The 19,215-nt window shown below is 41.7% G+C and overlaps 3 protein-coding genes across 4 annotated transcripts; 1 reads left to right on the forward strand and 2 right to left on the reverse strand.

The window, feature by feature from the left end:
• The first annotated feature begins 304 nt into the window (after nucleotides 1–304).
• LOC107225286 (delta-1-pyrroline-5-carboxylate synthase) lies at nucleotides 305–7,405 on the forward strand. Its single transcript, XM_015665702.2, has 6 exons — nucleotides 305–612; nucleotides 1,001–1,337; nucleotides 3,317–3,964; nucleotides 4,060–4,877; nucleotides 4,967–5,257; nucleotides 5,382–7,405. The coding sequence occupies exons 1-6, from the start codon at nucleotides 499–501 to the stop codon at nucleotides 5,544–5,546; spliced, it is 2,373 nt and encodes a 790-aa protein (XP_015521188.2). The 5' UTR covers nucleotides 305–498; the 3' UTR covers nucleotides 5,547–7,405.
• Nucleotides 7,406–10,893: 3,488 nt separating this feature from the next.
• Nucleotides 10,894–14,716, reverse strand: LOC107225310 (U4/U6 small nuclear ribonucleoprotein Prp4). 2 transcript variants are annotated; one of them, XR_006905139.1, is made up of 5 exons: nucleotides 12,966–14,716; nucleotides 12,521–12,898; nucleotides 11,981–12,194; nucleotides 11,173–11,877; nucleotides 10,894–11,108 (listed from the first exon to the last, which is right to left on the reverse strand). XR_006905139.1 is itself a non-coding variant. In XM_015665734.2 (4 exons), the coding sequence occupies exons 1-4, from the start codon at nucleotides 13,495–13,497 to the stop codon at nucleotides 11,418–11,420; spliced, it is 1,584 nt and encodes a 527-aa protein (XP_015521220.1). In that variant the 5' UTR covers nucleotides 13,498–14,716; the 3' UTR covers nucleotides 10,894–11,417. The 2 variants fall into 2 exon arrangements, 1 of the variants encoding a protein (XP_015521220.1); XM_015665734.2 differs by having other exon boundaries at nucleotides 10,894–11,877.
• A 150-nt stretch (nucleotides 14,717–14,866) lies between these two features.
• Nucleotides 14,867–16,480, reverse strand: LOC107225282 (nuclear receptor-binding factor 2). Its single transcript, XM_015665694.2, has 4 exons — nucleotides 16,462–16,480; nucleotides 16,241–16,298; nucleotides 15,804–16,069; nucleotides 14,867–15,487 (listed from the first exon to the last, which is right to left on the reverse strand). Exons 2-4 carry the CDS (start codon nucleotides 16,262–16,264, stop codon nucleotides 15,001–15,003), a joined length of 777 nt encoding a protein of 258 aa, XP_015521180.1. The 5' UTR covers nucleotides 16,265–16,298; nucleotides 16,462–16,480; the 3' UTR covers nucleotides 14,867–15,000.
• Nucleotides 16,481–19,215: the final 2,735 nt, after the last annotated feature.

Consider the following 19,215-nt stretch of genomic DNA (forward strand, 5'->3'; position numbering starts at 1 on the left):
AGTGCTACAGTGCAGATAACGCACATCGACCGCCTAAGCTTATTTTTCCGAGATCAAAGGCCGTGACCCTTGGCGTCACTCGTTTTACTGCAGAAAAGCATGTCCGGACTTTGCGCGCCCTTGCACATCTGTCCAAGTTCCCTTTACGAAGTATATATATGTATATATATATGTGTGTGTGTATATATGTCTGTATAGGAGCGGGGGAGGGTGAACCAATCAGACAGAGATAGGCGGACTAAGATACGGAAAGAGAAAGAAGAATCATGCATCGATATATCCCTCCCCTCCCTCCTAGTGTGACACTAGTCTGTCTTCACCGATAGCGGAAAGTTTTGCCGCAAGATTCGCTCCGCGGAGAGATTTCAGAGCGCGGAGTTGTTCTTCAGTCCGTTGTTGTTTGGTGCCGCTATCGAATCGTGCATATTGTGAGGTTCTCATTACAAACTGTTGCATAGGGCACTAATAATATCATCTGCACAAATCCACATCAGGAAAATGTACACGGGTCGCTTAACCAGGTTCGCGAGGGCGGCACTCAGTCCCATGAAGTATCGCTACACTCGTCTGGCCTCATCTTCGACGGGGTTGTGGTTATCACATGCTCAACCCGTAAGTAACCCTTTTTGGAGAATCGAAGTATTGAAATGGAGCTCAAGAAACGGTTGTATCACAATAGATTCATTTGTCGAAGTAGAGGGAGCACGGTTGCACGAGACCAAGGCTGAAAGTCAATCACTGGTGCTCTACGAGCATAATTCGCTGCTTTGACGGATAATATCAAATCTTCGTCGTCTTTAAATACTTCGAATAACATTTTTCTGCTTAGATGCTTATTCACCGAGGGTCCATGATAAAAATTTATAACAGCATCTCACCTCCGTTGGGAGATTCTGTGCTACATCCCAAAGAAACCACAGATACAAACTTGCACTTAGAATGATTTATTTATGTCAGATTTTCATGCGCAATATAAGTCAAATACAAATTGTCGATACAGGGTAGTCAGATTGCGGGCATGCGACGAGCTCTTCAGACTTCGGACAGGCCGAGAAGAGCAACGTTCACGGACCGTAGCCAGTTGAAATACGCGCGACGTTTGGTCGTCAAGTTGGGAAGCGCGGTAATAACTCGAGAAGACGAGCATGGCCTGGCTCTAGGTCGCTTGGCTTCGATCGTCGAACAAGTAGCTGAGTGTCAGAATGAGGGACGTGAGTGCATCATGGTAACCAGTGGAGCTGTAGCTTTCGGAAAGCAAAAGCTGACCCAGGAACTTCTCATGTCCCTCTCGATGCGCGAGACGTTGAGTCCCGCAGATCACACTCGGGAGCACGCAGGTACCATCTACTTTTATTTTTTCCTCTCTTTGTTTTCTCTTATCATGCCCCGGTCAGTTCCATTGCGCTGACGTCAGTAACTGTCAATACAATAGCTACGATGCAAGAAATATTCGATACACAATTTATACGTGATGATGGTAAACCAACGAGATAAGGTGGGTATGGGATAGATGACAATTGATTAGGAATCCAAGCAATTTCTCATGTTCCTTAATTAAGGGACTTAGCGTAAGTTTCGTGCATACAATGCGTTATACATTCCAATTTTCCGAACTTTGAACAATCAAGCATTAATAGAAGCGATATAATCATATATGTCAGTCATCCCACGTCAATTAGCTGCACGCTTTTGGGGTTAAATTTCTATCGATATATCCAAATTTCGATATGTTGTCTTTGCCTCGAGAGGATTCCTCTAATTTTCTTGGATTTTTGAGTGTCGGTATTTTTGGAGTTACACGGGGTCGCCAATAAAAACAGCAAAACAATTGCGCACGATGATATTTAAACACACATGTCTCCGGACCTATTTATCTTGCAGTTTCCGGATGGAGCTCACTTTGAAGCTAATGAAATTCTTCATCGTCGAAATTTCAGGTTCTATTGTAAATTGTACGAGGAACAAGCTGGAATTTTTTTTCAGAATTTTTGGTAGTGAAGATTATGGTGAAATATCTACTTTAATATTTATACCAATGAAAGAACATGTTTGATTCTGAGGAAAGGGTAGCTGGTGTACACACATTGGAGTGCATTTTTATTAGCCTCAGAATGATCTTCATCCGAATCCTCTACGATGAATATATCCGGAGTTATGAGAGGTTGTACGTTACCGTGCGCGATTGTTTTGCCATTTTTTTTTTTTTTTTTTTCTAATCGCAAATATCGATACTAAATCGAAAAAACTGTGGGAATTCGTTTGGCTCAAAGACAATGTAGGTACCTATTCACGAACTTTAATAAAATTTTGAAAAGCTGATTGTTTCGAGAGTGTGCGGTTTGACATAAAATGACTAATTTGTGCGAGACGATATCAGGGTACTCATTCTTATCATTAGTCCTGGTCAATTTATTGTTCCTCTTCTGTCGCGTTCATACGATACGTATGCTGAAGTTGACGAGCATTAACAGCTGATATGAATTACTACTTATTTTCCAGCTAGACGTGGTTTGAGATCCGTCGAAAAGCAATAGAACCTTAGAAAAACCAATTACAGGTAAATCGGATACCATTGAATCAAGTGATAAATATTTATGCAGAGCTGTTGGTTGCTGATAGAGAACCGACAGGAATTATCTATGACTGTTACCAATGTGGGATCTTAAATATTATCAGATCGAATCACGATGATAAGAAGTACTTGTACAATAAACGATAGAAGCTGACAGGGTTAGTTAAGAGAACAGAAATCTGACCAAAAACTAACGAAAGCAGTTTTTTTTTTAACTCGCAGAGGGCAAACGCATTACCTTATGTATTTACAAGAATATTTTTAAGCCCGTAATTGAGCCATGGCACGTGTGTGCCATAGACTTACAGATGTTGACCACAGTCGTGCTATAAAAACTGCGTCTACTGTACAATTGAATCAGATCTTAAACAAGCTTGTAGACTCCATGTGATGTAGTATTTGACCTATATGACAGAGCAGTGGAGTAGGAACAAATATACTGAATTATGTGACGTCAGAAACGAGGGAATTCGACATTCGCTTGATCAATCGTACAGTATACGCAGATTTCATTTCTTTGCATCTCTGAAACCACACAACGTACTTATTCATATTTCATACACTTACCTCATTTATAGACCAGGATGAAATAGTTTTTTGATTTTCGGTAAGCGGAAATCCTGGCCTGTACATGAACATCGCTTTATGGTCTGATTGTGAGACACTTGTGATCTCCAGATGTTTTTTCTACAAATAGCCATAAGTCTCCGCGGAGATTCCGGCAATCAAGTTCGCCTCTTTCAGGTACGCTGCTGGAGCCTCGAGCGGCTGCTGCAGTCGGACAGTCCGGGCTAATGTCCCTCTACGATGCCATGTTCGCACAATACGGAGTGAAGCTGGCTCAAGTACTCGTTACCAAGCCCGATTTTTACAACGAAGAGACTCGCAAGAATCTTTTCAGCACACTTAGCGAGCTGATCAGTCTGAACATAGTGCCGATTATAAATACGAACGATGCCGTTTCTCCACCGCCTCAAGCCGACGAGGAAGTCGCCGGCTCCGGAGGTCGGAGAGGGATCTCGATCAAGGACAATGATTCCCTGGCGGCGATGTTGGCGGCGGAGGTACAAGCGGATCTTTTGATCCTGATGAGCGACGTGGATGGAATTTATAATCTACCACCATGGCAAGACGGTGCTAAACTGCTGCGTACCTTCAGTTCCGACCAGAGGGGCAATATTAAATTCGGACAGAAGTCCAAGGTCGGAACCGGTGGCATGGACTCCAAGGTAAACGCGGCGACGTGGGCGCTGGACCGGGGCGTTTCGGTGGTAATATGCAACGGGACGCAGGAGAAAGCGATCAAGAGTATAATGGCGGGTCGGAAGATCGGCACCTTTTTCACGGACACCAGCGGACCGTCGGCGCCTGTCGAAGTCGTCGCGGAAAACGGTAAGTCTCATGGCGGTCTCTTTTAACTGCGCGTTCGCAATTACTATTCGCTCTTTCCATCACGTTCTATCATGTTATACCTACTCATCTTCCAGCCCGGACTGGAAGTCGAGTCATGCAGTCTCTGCGCCCGGAGGAAAGAGCCAGCGCTATAAATACTCTGGCAAATCTGCTCGAGTCAAGGCAAGGTGACATATTGGATGCGAATAACAAAGACTTGGAAGAGGCGCAAAAGTCCGGGGTGGCGAAACCGTTGCTCTCGCGACTGTCCCTGACACCATCAAAGTTGAAATCGTTGAGCGCCGGTCTGCGTCAGATAGCCGACAGCTCCCATCAGAACGTTGGTAGGGTTTTGCGGAGAACCAAGCTTGCCGAAGGACTGGAATTGAAGCAGATCACTGTCCCTATTGGTGTTCTTCTTGTCATATTCGAATCACGACCTGACAGTTTACCGCAAGTCGCAGCTCTAGCGATGTCTAGTGCGAACGGGCTGCTACTCAAAGGTGGGAAAGAGGCGGCTCACAGCAACAAGTACCTCATAGAGCTCGTCAAGGAGGCCTTAAACACTGTCGGGGCGTCGAACGCGATTTCTCTGGTTTCAACCCGTGAGGAAATAGGCGACCTTCTCTCCATGGAAAAGCATATTGATCTCATTATTCCCAGGGGGAGTTCCGAGCTTGTCAGAAGCATCCAGGAACAGTCTAAGCACATTCCAGTTCTGGGACACGCTGAAGGGATATGCCACGTGTACGTTGACAAGGATGCCGACATTGAAAAAGCGTTGAAGATAGTTCGTGACTCCAAGTGCGACTATCCGGCGGCCTGCAATGCTATGGAAACGCTCCTGATACACGAGGAGCACTTAAATGGCACATTCTTCGCTGATGTTTGCAACATGCTCCAAAAGGAAGGAGTGAGTAAACGAGTTTGCTTCCCCTGAAGTTCATCTAAAATCCTCCATGATTTTGTTGGATTTTTCTAAACTCAACGATGTACCTATAGGTCAAGATCAACTCGGGGCCGAGGCTTCGACAGCAGCTGACGTTTGGTCCACCGGCTGCAAAGAGCATGAAGACGGAATACGGTGCCCTCGAGTGCACCATCGAGGTTGTTTCGGACTTGGAAGAAGCTATAAACCACATTCACCGATACGGCAGTAGTCACACCGAAGTTATCGTCACGGAGGACAGTCGGAGTGCGGCGCACTTCCAGCGTCAGGTTGATAGCGCTTGCGTCTTCCACAATGCCAGCAGCAGATTCGCGGATGGCTTCAGATTCGGCTTAGGCGCAGAGGTTCGTACAGAAATATATCCGCCTACGTAATTATATGCTCGTGAAAAAACGTGCACATTTATAATATTGTCTTGATCTTTATCGCGGTAGTATTTAATTACCATGCCCATTTTCAATACTGCAGGTCGGCATTTCCACGGCACGCATTCACGCTCGAGGCCCTGTCGGTGTTGACGGTCTTCTGACGACAAAGTGGATCCTGCATGGTGACGGTCACGCGGCCTCCGATTTTGCTGAAAATGGGACACGAACATTCGTGCACGAGTCACTTCCTCTCCAGGACGCATGAATAATCTTGGGCCCTGATGAACCTCATTACGTTGTGACTGCTGACCGTTGGCGATATCGGCACGGCAACGCTTGGAATCTTAGGGTCTACATACGACGATTCGTTGAATTCATTCAAAGTTATCTTTTAAAAAAAAAGCGATCGGTCAGTACTTGATTGCAAATTGTGTTCTTACAACTTTAATAAAATCACGAAAATAAGATTTGAGGACTGAAGTTTGACAAATTCGAAAACAAAAAGGCGATTATGATTAGAATGACATGAACGTGGAAGAATTTCGTTTCAAAGCGAGATATTTTTCGTTGTTTGATTTATATCTAGCAGTTGAAGGGTTGTAGATTACATACTACTACCAGAAAAGCTAAGACAAGTTACAAACTAGATGTCAGATTTTAATGTATAAAGTAGAGAGTCTACGTATATTTTGTATGATAGAATATTGTAAAATAGCGTATCACATAAGTGTGTACAGTCTAGCAGCTAATGAAAATTGCAGCGTAGGTATTATAAGTAGGGAAATTGTTATATTTTTATAAGTATATTTACAACGAATGAGGCGTATGCGCAACAATGGTACCAAAGATTTGCAACGAAGCGTACACAAGATCAATCAATCATCTTATCAACTTGGAATAGATTTATTAACATTGTTCTGGTCATAATGAAATAAGCATGCGCTTATTACATGCCTATACTACGTACTCTATAATTTAGCGACAATTACAGCTAATTCGTTGATCATTAGGCTGGATTTTCACGGGTTCCAGATTGACGCAACGGCAAAATGCCGCGAGACTAAACTACGTGGTTGAGTCAGTGGTTCTCGATTGCGTTTATTATTGTAAAAATTGAAACACGTAGAATTGTTGATTGGAAGTGTGAACGAACGGAGAAATTCAATCAGGGAGAAGGGAATCGAATAAAACGGTAGCAGTTTTGCGAGGCATGAAAATAACGTCCAAAATTCATTCTCATTATTCCAGAATCGTGAACTCGTGGATAATTAATAAATCTTTGCCTGCGTTTATTACCGCATAGTCCGTACTGAAAATATTACCGTGCGTCCAGGGCCTTACTTCTGAACAATAAACAACGATAAAACAGATATCACCATATGATTCATTTCAATGAATTACATGTATTACGATTCTAGTATGATGAGAATGAATTAGATTATTGTCATATATCTCGAACAGCTATTCATGGAGCGTATAGACAAGCTCTATGGAATACCCTGCGCGCAGCGGAGAAAGTGGTACAGCCGAAAAACGTGGAAATTTCTTATCATTTCTTGAGCTGTTGATCCTTTGCTGTTTTACATATTTATTTTGCGTTTCCCAGGGTCCGATTTGTCCTCAGAAATTGGAAAAAAGCCCGGTTTATCCTATGAACAACGGATTAGAAGTTAAGGCCGATATGTATGGAATTTGGAGAGGGATTTCGAAAAGGTGGAGAAGAAAAATGACAAATTCACAGCTAAAAATTTTCATTTATTTAACATGCCTTATTAAAATACAAATGTTTGTGTGTCACTGTGTAGTAATTTCACAAATTAACAATCAGAATTTAAGTGAAAGATAAAGAGGACTGCAAAAATTTGATTGAGCATTACGTAAGAAATCTGAATCTTACGGGTGTACCTATATGAGTATGCAATATACATTGTCATTAAGTGAATATGAAAGAAACTGTACCAGAAAACTGTAACTGAGATGAATATTATCTCAGTTTTGAAATGCAGCTAAGGTTTCGGCCTGCGAATGAGTGCAACACGCCTCTGCAATATACAATATAAGCTGCATGATATTGGATTGTCTCTATTTTACGTAACCTGTAACAGAATAAACGAACAATCAGTATTCTTTTTTCTTTTTTTCTAATCTTTAATAGTAATGTCCATGACAGTATTGGACAATCCGGATATATCAGTCTGACACAAGTTTAACAAATGAGAAAAAAAGACCGTATTGACTGTATTTCTGTTGTATTTTCTCAACTGGTGGTGGCCTGCTGTTCTATATCTCTGTTTCGTACTCCGCAGGGTCCGACAGGTCTGGAAAGGGAAAGATAAGAATCGATTCTGAGACAAAATGTTTTTTGGTGGAACCAGTAAGAGTCGGATTTTTAGTAAGAATAATAGAGATATTTGAAAATTACTGGAATAAATTAATTGTAGCACTATTCCAACTTAATTTTGCGAGAGGAGTCGATTAAGCGCAGTCCCAATACGCTGCGATCAACGCATCAAAAGTAACAGCCAAAAAACGAAAACCTGTGTTTTCGACATTTTTCAGCAGCTGCTTTTTCCTTCGTAATTTCTCTCCTGTTGCTCCCACGCTCTTTTCGCTGCGTTTTTTCAGTTCCTGGGGGTCCAATTAGTCGGGAAAGGGTCATACAAACCGAATCTGGGACCAAAAATTTTTTCGTCGAAAAGTGAAAAAAAAGTAAGGCTAACCCCTTTGCATTTTTGTCGAAAATTTCGGCGATTTTGAAAGTGCTGGAATAAATTCTTTCATGCACTATTCCGACGTGATTTTGCGAAAGAAGTCGATTGGGCGCAGTCCCAATACGCTGCGATCAACGCATCAAAAGTTACAGCCAAAAAACGAAAACCTGTGTTTTCAACATTTTTCAGCAGCTGCTCTTTCCTTCGTAATTTCTCTCCTGTTGCTCCCACGCTCTTTTCGCTGCGTTTTTTCAGTTCCTGGGGGTCCAATTAGTCGGGAAAGGGCCATACAAACCAACTCCGGGACCAAAAATTTTTTGGTCGAAAAGTGAAAAAAAAGTAAGGCTAACCCCTTTGCATTTTTGTCGAAAATTTTGGCGATTTTGAAAAGTCCTGGAATAAATTCTTTCATGCACTATTCCGACGTGATTCTGCGAGAGAAGTCGATTGGGCGCAGTCCCAATACGCTGCGATCAACGCATCAAAAGTTACAGCCAAAAAACGAAAACCTGTGTTTTCGACATTTTTCAGCAGCTGCTTTTTCCTTCGTAATTTCTCTCCTGTTGCTCCCACGCTCTTTTCGCTGCGTGTTTTCAGTTCCTGGGGGTCCAATTAGTCGGGAAAGGATCACACAAACCGAATACGGGACCAAAAATTTTTTGATCGAAAAGTGAAAAAAAAGTAAGGCTTTTGCATTTTTGTCGAAAATTTTGGCGATTTTGAAAAGTGCTGGAATAAATTCTTTCATGCACTATTCCGACGTGATTTTGCGGGAGAAGTCGATTGGGCGCAGTCCCAATACGCTGCGATCAACGCATCAAAAGTTACAGCCAAAAAACGAAAACCTGTGTTTTCGACATTGTTCAGCAGCTGCTTGTTCCTTCGTAATTTCTCTCCTGGTGCTCCCACGCTCTTTTCGCTGCGTTTTTTCAGTTCCTGGGGGTCCAATTAGTCGGGAAAGGGCCATACAAACCAACTCCGGGACCAAAAATTTTTTGATCGAAAAGTGAAAAAAAAGTAAGGCTAACCCCTTTGCATTTTTGTCGAAAATTTCGGCGATTTTCAAAAGTGCTGGAATAAATTCTTTCATGCACTATTCCGACGTGATTTTGCGAGAGAAGTCGATTGGGCGCAGTTCCAATACGCTGCGATCAACGCATCAAAAGTTACAGCCAAAAAACGAAAACCTGTGTTTTCGACATTTTTCAGCAGCTGCTTTTTCCTTCGTAATTTCTCTCCTGTTGCTCCCACGCTCTTTTCGCTGCGTTTTTTCAGTTCCTGGGGGTCCAATTAGTCGGGAAAGGGTCATACAAACCGAATCTGGGACCAAAAATTTTTTGGTCGAAAAGTGAAAAAAAAGTAAGGCTAACCCCTTTGCATTTTTGTCGAAAATTTTGGCGATTTTGAAAAGTGCTGGAATAAATTCTTTCATGCACTATTCCAACGTGATTCTGCGAGAGAAGTCGATTGGGCGCAGTCCCAATACGCTGCGATCAACGCATCAAAAGTTACAGCCAAAAAACGAAAACCTGTGTTTTCGACATTTTTCAGCAGCTGCTCTTTCCTTCGTAATTTCTCTCCTGTTGCTCCCACGCTCTTTTCGCTGCGTTTTTTCAGTTCCTGGGGGTCCAATTAGTCGGGAAAGGGCCATACAAACCAACTCCGGGACCAAAAATTTTTTGGTCGAAAAGTGAAAAAAAAGTAAGGCTAACCCCTTTGCATTTTTGTCGAAAATTTTGGCGATTTTGAAAAGTCCTGGAATAAATTCTTTCATGCACTATTCCGACGTGATTCTGCGAGAGAAGTCGATTGGGCGCAGTCCCAATACGCTGCGATCAACGCATCAAAAGTTACAGCCAAAAAACGAAAACCTGTGTTTTCGACATTTTTCAGCAGCTGCTTTTTCCTTCGTAATTTCTCTCCTGTTGCTCCCACGCTCTTTTCGCTGCGTTTTTTCAGTTCCTGGGGGTCCAATTAGTCGGGAAAGGGCCATACAAACCAACTCCGGGACCAAAAATTTTTTGGTCGAAAAGTGAAAAAAAAGTAAGGCTAACCCCTTTGCATTTTTGTCGAAAATTTTGGCGATTTTGAAAAGTCCTGGAATAAATTCTTTCATGCACTATTCCGACGTGATTCTGCGAGAGAAGTCGATTGGGCGCAGTCCCAATACGCTGCGATCAACGCATCAAAAGTTACAGCCAAAAAACGAAAACCTGTGTTTTCGACATTTTTCAGCAGCTGCTCTTTCCTTCGTAATTTCTCTCCTGTTGCTCCCACGCTCTTTTCGCTGCGTTTTTTCAGTTCCTGGGGGTCCAATTAGTCGGGAAAGGGCCATACAAACCAACTCCGGGACCAAAAATTTTTTGGTCGAAAAGTGAAAAAAAAGTAAAGCTAACCTCAAAAATGTTTTGCCCAAAAAAAGTAAGGCCCTCTGCAGTTTAGGTGAAATGTTTTGTACTTTTTAAAAATGCTGGAATTAATTCTTTGACGCGCCAGAGCGACGATTGTTGCCTGAGAAGGTGAAGGTCGGGGGTTCATCGCGAGGATCACTTGACATGCAAGAAATTCGAAAAAACAATAGTCTTCGATCCGCCGTTCGCAGCGAGTTGAGCATGTGCACAACGGATTTGTCTGGGAAAATCATGTCGCCATATAGTTGAACGAAGCGATGGGAATGTCCAGCATTTTTCAAAAATTCAGTAGTGGCCTTCAACGTTCCGCGATGTTTTGGAGGTCGAAAATTTGTCTACTTAGAGTCGTCTTTCAAGAGCTTTTTGTCAGAAATTGAATTCTCCGGACTTCAACAAAGGCCTCTAGAACATTGTAGGTTTTACAGCTGAGGAAATATAATCAAACTAGTTCGTTTATGGTCACTAACTTCAAAATATTAAAATATTGATCTCTGAAAGATAAATATAGGTGTTTATTTGTATTAATTTCATTCGGCCAAATTAAGCTGATTCGGCGTTATACAAATGGATTGATTATAGATGTTTCTGAGAAAATCGCACGTTTTTGTTGTTAAAAATGACGCATGTCACCAGCTTCTAGCTGAGGTTGCCTGCAATTAAGCCTGCCTTCTATCCTCTGTCGTGCACGTTTGATCGCCTGCAACTCTGATTATCAAATTATAAAATTTTCCATCTCAGAAATAGTATTCAGCGCTCTAAATATACTCACCACATCGTTTGATACTGCAAATCATACAGAATACACCACAAACATTGTTACCCGTACAGCAGTACAACGATAAAACAATGTTTTATCATGAATTTTCAACAGTCATAGATTTAATTTCCTCAACATGGTAACCCGTGTCTCTCTGTTCAGTCGATTCTACTTACAACAGGAGAAACAGTCACTGAAAATTTTCACTAAAGACAATGGGCATTTACAGGATTTATAGCAAATATTTTCTTTTTATTTCACATGTTTTCAGGTGCCCAGAGCTTAAATGTTCTATCATATGAGCTTGTGACTATAAATTTGTGGTCAGGAGAAACGTCGCAGCACATTACTTTGCCATCATGTCCTGGCAATGTCTTCAACGGTTGCCACGTTTTGTTGGACCAAATTTTCGCAGTATTGTCATACGACGCCGTGACCAAATACTGCCCTTCAGTACGCTGATACTTCACGTCTGATAATAAATTGGTGTGTGCCGGTATAGTGTAAATACACGATCTTTTTCGTAAATCCCATATTTTGCACGAATTATCCTCGCTTGCAGTAGCCAGGTGAAAACCATTAGGCGAAAAATCAACTCCGAAAATAGATTTCAAATGACCCTCCATAAACATGATACAGCGGCCTGTTCTCAGGTCCCAAACTCTGCCAAAGGAATCATGGCCTCCCGTAGCAACAACGCTGCCGTCACATTGGAAACTGTGAAAAAAAAACCATTCAGTCAACCATTGTTTCTGTCACCACATCAAGATCGACTGAAAAAATTTCTTCAAGAATAGTAAAACTATATAATAGTATCAACCTTATACAATGTACTGCCTTGGCATGACCCTCTTGATGCAAAACTTCAGCTTGTTGTTCCAGATCCCACAGTCGCCAAGAAGCATCGTGGCAACAGGTTCCTAAAAAGCGACCCGATGGATGAAATGCAATCCTTGATACTCTATGGGGCTCATGACCTTCAACTTCTGCTAACGGCTCTTCACTTTTGCCTCCACCCCACAGCTTAACACTTCCTAGGAGAACATAAAGATAGAGATGACTATATAGATAAATCAGCTAAGCAACAGACCAGTCATAATACAATCTTATAGTTAAGAAGCTGAGCATCCACTCTGTAAGTATGAGCAAGTCAATCACTGACTGATAATATGACCGATTTAAGAATGCATAGATGAATTTATGCATGCAAATGAGCAATACTTTCTCATGTGAATAAGCAGTGTAATTTTGATGTGAACAGATTTCTGGTGAGCTATAAAAAAATCTGCTATCGAATTACAAAATAGATGCATTTCTTCATGAGTCAACAATACATGTCCTTCACCATGTCAATAATTACCGTCTGAAGCACAACTTGCTAGAACACATGTAGGCGACGCATTTTCTCCCAGCATGTCTTCAGTGAGTGTTGCATTCGGATGGAAAACAATACAACTTACATTACAGGTATGGCCCCTGAGGGTTCTGGCAATTGAGCATTCAGGTACAGACCAAATTTTGCAAAGCCCAGACCAGGAAGATGTTGCCAGTAATTTTGAATTCGGACTGAATTGGCAAAATGATATGGGACGGCTGTCTCCAATTTGGGAGCAATAAATGCTGAGAGCCTGTAATTTTTTCAGAAGTTCCTGCCGACGTGCAGTACGTGTAGCCCCTGGAAGCTCTAATTCTTCTCTAGATTTTTCAAGCCGATCTCTTGCCCTGGGAAGTGAATACGCTAAAAAAAAAAACATAACTGTTACAGTGCAAACTTTTGATTTGAATCAATACGTTTTGATACTTACATGCTATCCACGAGCGGGCAATTTGAAGGGAATCTGGTCCTTCGTGGTACCAAGTTGATTCCGCATCTCGTTCTGTCTGATGCAATGGCCGCTCCTCGTCCTCATGTTTTTTTTTAATAGCGTCTTCACCTAAGCTAGCCAATAATTCTCTCAACCTGGACCTTCTGTCTGCTGGGCCTTCACCAAACAAACAAATTGGTTCCCCTAATTGGCGCAGATTGTTTTTCACTTCCGAATCATCGGTGGAAACATTAATCTGCCTGGCTTTTTTTCTCCGCTCAAATTCTTCGAGCAAAGCTTGCCTGTCTTTAGACATCTCATCTTCAAGTTCCATGTATTCATTTGATATGTGCACATTTCCCAGGGCAGCAGCAGTTGTTGGCGTATCTGATGGACTCCTATTATGATCTCTTTCCTCATCTGAAGATTCTGCAGATGTAGCTGTGAGCCGGGCACGTTCAGCTTCCTCAAGGGATCCATAATGCACAGTTTTTTGCTTTTTTACATAAACAAGGTCCTCGTCGTCGGACATTTCAATTATATCCAAGTAAAAAAATGTATAAATACGTTATTTTGTTTAAATACTTCACAAAATGCGGCTTATAACGTTTATAATCTAGGTTAGGCTACGACCATTCACAGAAGTTTTGAATTAACGGTCTACAGAAATGCTATAAAGTAAAGCAAAGTATTCTTTGATTATAGTGATTTCACTTGCTGCAATCAATTCATCTTTTTTCGAACGAATATTAAGTGTTACACAGTCACGTTATTGTAAATTATCATTGACAGCCATACTGGACGCTATTCCAGGCATAGACTACTTTTTCACCGATGGTACAGATCAGTCTAGAGCACGATCGTACTTACAGGTCTGAAAACTCGGGAGGTGGGGGGTCTCCAGCTTTGTCCATAAATTGTATAGTTCTAACATTGGTTTCATGCACGATTCGCGAGGCATCCCGGGCACTGATATATGTATGTATATATACACATGCAAATCAGTGTGATTTGAGTTCTTTGAGAAAGTTGAAAACTGTCGACTTAAAATGTTCAAAATAATTAAGCAAAGTCCCACACAATCTTATGCAGGTAGACTTATATCCCTTATGTCCAGCATTCATACTCGGAGCTATAACCATATTATTGCATTCTTGTCTAATGCCATTGCAATTGATTAACTGTAGTCCATGCTGAGTATTCAATATTCTTGTGAAAGTTTTGTGAAGCAACAAATCATTAGCACTTGCCCTAAGGGGATATAGCCACGAATTAAAAAAGAAGACATTATGAATATCTTAAGGTGCGAGAAGCATGTCTCAGGAAATTTGCAACCACGCTACACTGATTTTTTAAACTCCAACAGGGTAGCGACAATTTTGCTCAAATAAAATTCTAGACTTTTCCCTGACTTTTCCCGTCGAAAAATTAAAAATTCCCTGATCTTTTTCTATAAACCTTAGGTCACTTTAGTTGGCTTTTATGACCAAAAGCTCCAGAAATTATGCACCTGAAATATATAAATTTGGATTCAAGAACAGTGGGGTTTCGTTTCACATAAATAATTACAAATTGAACAATATCATTTCCGAATGTTAGCTTAGCTGAATTTACGAAGCATAGTTGAAATTGAAAACTATTTATAAAAAATTACGTTTTTCACCGTTCTCCATCATAATTCCCTGACTTTGCCCAATAGACGAAATTCTCTGATTATTCTCGGTTTTCCCGGATTCTGGGCACCCTGTCCAATATATGTATATGCACAGTAAAGCCTTAAACAGTGTTTCAACTATGTACGCCACTGACTGTTACCTCAGCAAAGTAAGTAATTGAACCTTTACAACACTTGTATTTTTCGGATGGTCAAAGTGGTAAAATTAAAGAAAAAACGAAACTGGTACACATGTTACTTAAATATTTAATACTATTGTGAGATTATCACTTGATACTTGTTTCCTCTTACTGTGACAAAAATTTGACTGATTTTAAAGAGATAAATATTAAGCACATCCAAGATGCAATATTTTCCCTATTACGAAGTGGCAAAGTCAAAGGACGGCATTTCCAACGGGGCAAGCGGCGGCAATGGGGCAAGACTTATTGAACTATCTTCAGTGTTTGAGTGGAGGGACTCCTTGTCAGGGGCTGTCGCTGCTCTCAATTGTTCAGTGAGTACTTTAATCTGTTGTTGACTAGAGTCGAGCTGGTTCAATAGTGTTCCGATTAACAGTCGCAACTGGCTGTTGACTGTTCGCAGTTCTTCTAGCACAACAGCTGAATCTTTTGGACGTTTTACCGGTATGGTTTCATTTTGCGGTGTCAATATTAGGTCTATCAAACTGTCTTGTTCATCCATTGCTCTGTCGATAGCTTGATGAAGAAACTTGTCATCTTTGTCGACGGTGACAAAGTTCCTCGAACTCAAATTTGCAGAGTGCTTCGCAATCTGATTAGACAGCAGTTCTTTTTCGTGTGTTTCCAATGCTGCTTTGTACTCTTCGTATTGAACCTGCTGCATTCTGTAAAAGTAATCGAAGTGTTCAGATATATCGAATCGCTTTCAAATTCAAAACTAGAAGCTTCCGAAAGTTACAGCTCGACTGAACAAATTTACGAAAAATTACGATTACTTGAGCAACTATAGTCAATTGATAAGGGTTTACGGTGAGATGGGGAACAATAACCTCCTAACAATGCTATAACCATTGCTACCAAGCTTCAGTATAATAAAACTCCAATGTGCGTAAAAATAATATTAGGACGTATAGAAATTGTGAAGCTTAAAACAATTCTACATACATGCATAATGTATATTGCATGGGCGAATTAGATTACCTGACAAATGCTGCCTGTTTGCGATGGTAATCTCGTTGCAGCTGGATGGATTCAATAGCAGTGTGTAATTGAGATGGCCTTGTCAAGGGGTTCAAACATCGGGTCGATTCCCCAACCTCGAAATTCCGTACGTTGTCAAGGTTAGGCAACTGTATCTTTATCTGGACTTCAGAAAATAGCTGGGCAGCCTGTTCGTGGCACCTCGCAGCCTCCTCATACCTCCTCTCGTTGACTAACGCCTCGGCCCTACGTTCCACGGCATGGGCCTTTATCAGATCCCGCCCCCACCCCATCCATCATCAACCCCCACCGTGACAAAGTGACATAAATAATTCGTTATTATTATTCCTCGCACCATTGTTATTATTATTCAAAAACAAGTAATAATGTTTGTTTAGACGGGATCTAACAACATATTTATTGACGTGAATACTTACCGTGTTCAAGGTACATCCTTCCATTATCACAAGGAATTATGGCTCAGTAAATGTTTCACTGTCGAAGAAAATCCGATAAACGTTAACAGTTGCCAATTACTATGTATCGAGAGGCCGAAAAAATGCCTTCTCCCATCACACTCGAGTTAAGCCCGTGACAAATTCTCTACTTTGTATATTACATACACGTACATTGAATGTATGTACAAATGCAAACATACCGACATGCATACCGTCAGTCGTTTGCGATAGAAGCGCCAACTCTGGTAGCTGCCAACACTGTATGCAATTAGGTGTTGCACACTGAACTATAATCTAACAAGTACGCTTGCTATTCTACGGCACAGAGAGGCAGCGAACCGAGAGAAATTTTGTCTGGTTTATGGCGTCGCGCATGCGTTCGTCAGAGTAGCGTAAAGCATCTGCAAAAAGTTAAACCACCAACACTGTGACCACGGTTGACATAGGCGCTGTAAAAGCGCTGCAAGAATACATTGAATTCTCGTTTACTCGAACTAGCTTTTTGGAACGGATTGTACGGAAAGACCCCACTATAGGTATTATGACGCTATTTCTCGGCTCCACGGTCTTACATACAGGTCCGGAAACTAGTAGGGTGGGGAATGACTCAGATAATGAGGCAAAACCGTGGTTTTCGTCTTCGCCGTCTGCAGCGCTGCCCCCTCGGGGTGAGCCAATCATAAATCAGATCCGAACAGCTGATTTTTCGGAATCAACAATCCTGCATTTTTTACACCGTTTACACACTTTACACTGAGTTATGAACTGTGAAAAACTTCGATGAGCAGGTCATCTTATCGGTATATATCTATATCTATTATACCCCGGGCCAATGGCGCCCCTAGCGGATAGATAGGAAACAAGACCGTGTGCCTCACTAACGGTGACACCCCCTACCACTCAAAAGTGCCGGAGTTACCAGACCTGTATGTAAGACCGTGCTCGGCTCGCATCGAAGGCATATTCAGTGAGTGTGCTACGGCGCAGCCCTTCGGAAGAACCAATCGAAAAGGTCGGCTAGTTGACGTCACAGCAGTCGGTCGATTCAAAACTGTTTGAGATTCTGAAGTAGATTAGAATGTTATACATGAAACGTTGATTGAATTCTTCAGTCGACGCATAATGGAAATGTGAATACATTTCCCTCTGCAGGTCCCACCACGATTCTTAAGCCCCATAACCGAACAGCTGTACATTTTATTGAATTCATGAAACGATCCGAGTCAACGTGAGGCGTGACCCGCTACGTTTGTTCCGTAATTGTCAACGTTGTATTGAGGTAATGTAATTTGTACGCGTGCATGCGCGTGCGCTATAGGTTCACCACGAAGTTAGTATTACTTCGTGAGGTTCACCATGAATTACCGTGACATGAAATGGCGTGATGCGCGACCTTGTACGAAAAATAGTCCTTTATCGAGCGCACCTGATTCCTTACACTAGCGTGGCTGCAGTCGATGTACACTGAGTGCAGCAAGTGAAAAACTCTATTATTTCCAGTTGTGATGATTCACAAAACCGATATAATTCGTTAGCCGCAGACTTTGGCGCAGTTCCGAATCGTGAACAGGGTTGAAGATGCGTATAGCTAACCAAACGCAACGCGGAGTAACTGTGAGCCAATCACTATCGACTTTCTAATGTATCCGCTAGAAGCTCCAACAGAAAATAACGAATGATACGCTGCGGACATCGAGACAGAACGCTCATTTGGCCAATCTCCATTTTTCTCAATCTCCTGCGATGCTGCAGGTAAGAAAGATATTGGCAGCACGCGATGGCCGCACATGTGTTTCCAGTCTTTCCCTGCGACGGGAAACATTTTTTTCCGAAAAAACTCTGTGATGATGGCTGCCAATGTTCCAGGCCACTCTGTCTGGCAGGCCGGTACAGCGATGCACAGCTAGAAAGGGACTCCCAGGTGTATACAATACATTGAGCTACTCCATGCAGTATTGAATATGACGAATTCGTGAATCCACACTGTACCGATCGATGAAAACTTAGTCGGATGCAGCGTTGCAATCAGGCTTCGCGGTCGTCGGTAAATATTCTTTACCTACTGGTAGAGCTGCATTAGCTATCAACCTCAGCTATGTTCCAAACTTACAAATAGCTGACAGTATTGTCAATAAGATTAGTTTTTGGGTTCTATAGAGCTCAATTAACAAAAAGTTGTTTTCAAATATAACGAGTGTGATTGTTAAGAAGTTCGCTCTGAAGCGCTATAACAGTACTGATAGTTTGCTTGCAAAAGTTATAATGAAATGGTATGTAGCTGTTACAAAAAAAGTTTTCGTTTAAGCTCCTTCTAATCGATTGCTAAAACAATAGCTACTTTGCTTGAGTATATTATTACATTTTTTATACGTTGATCTCTTTGGCCGAGAGAAAAGCATAAGACGAGTCAGAGTTTACCTGGCTAAGATTTTGCAACGTACCGAAGAATGTGATGCATCAGAGTTCTGTGATTTTCGAAAGTGTCTAGTAGGTTCGCCTTCGAACACCCGCGTCAAAAGCCCGCAATCGTCGACGTCATCAAACTGATCATTCAGAATTTTTCAAATAGATTTCGATAAATATTTGCGGAACTTGACTTGTTCACACGAAGAGATACCTATATTTGATCTGGTCAATCAATGATTTCAAAAAACCGTTGCGATCCACTACACATATTTGACAAATAATGAGGACGAACAATATAAATACGTGTGCGCGTATGTAAGTCGTATTTCATCAGGATCGAACGGAGCTGCATACCTATACGAACATCTTAATTTTGAATAAATAAATATCATAGTAATGACCCTGGTATATTAGCTTCATAATCCAATCGCGAGCTCGAAGGTACGTATACATATATATGTATTAACATATCACATATATGACGCGGCTGGTTGCTCTCGGTAGTACGGCTCCGAGTCCCCTCGGGCAGTCTGCCGCGTTTTCCTCAT

This window comes from Neodiprion lecontei, chromosome 6 (genome assembly GCF_021901455.1).
Source record: "Neodiprion lecontei isolate iyNeoLeco1 chromosome 6, iyNeoLeco1.1, whole genome shotgun sequence".
In the NCBI taxonomy this organism is placed as follows: domain Eukaryota; kingdom Metazoa; phylum Arthropoda; class Insecta; order Hymenoptera; family Diprionidae; genus Neodiprion; species Neodiprion lecontei.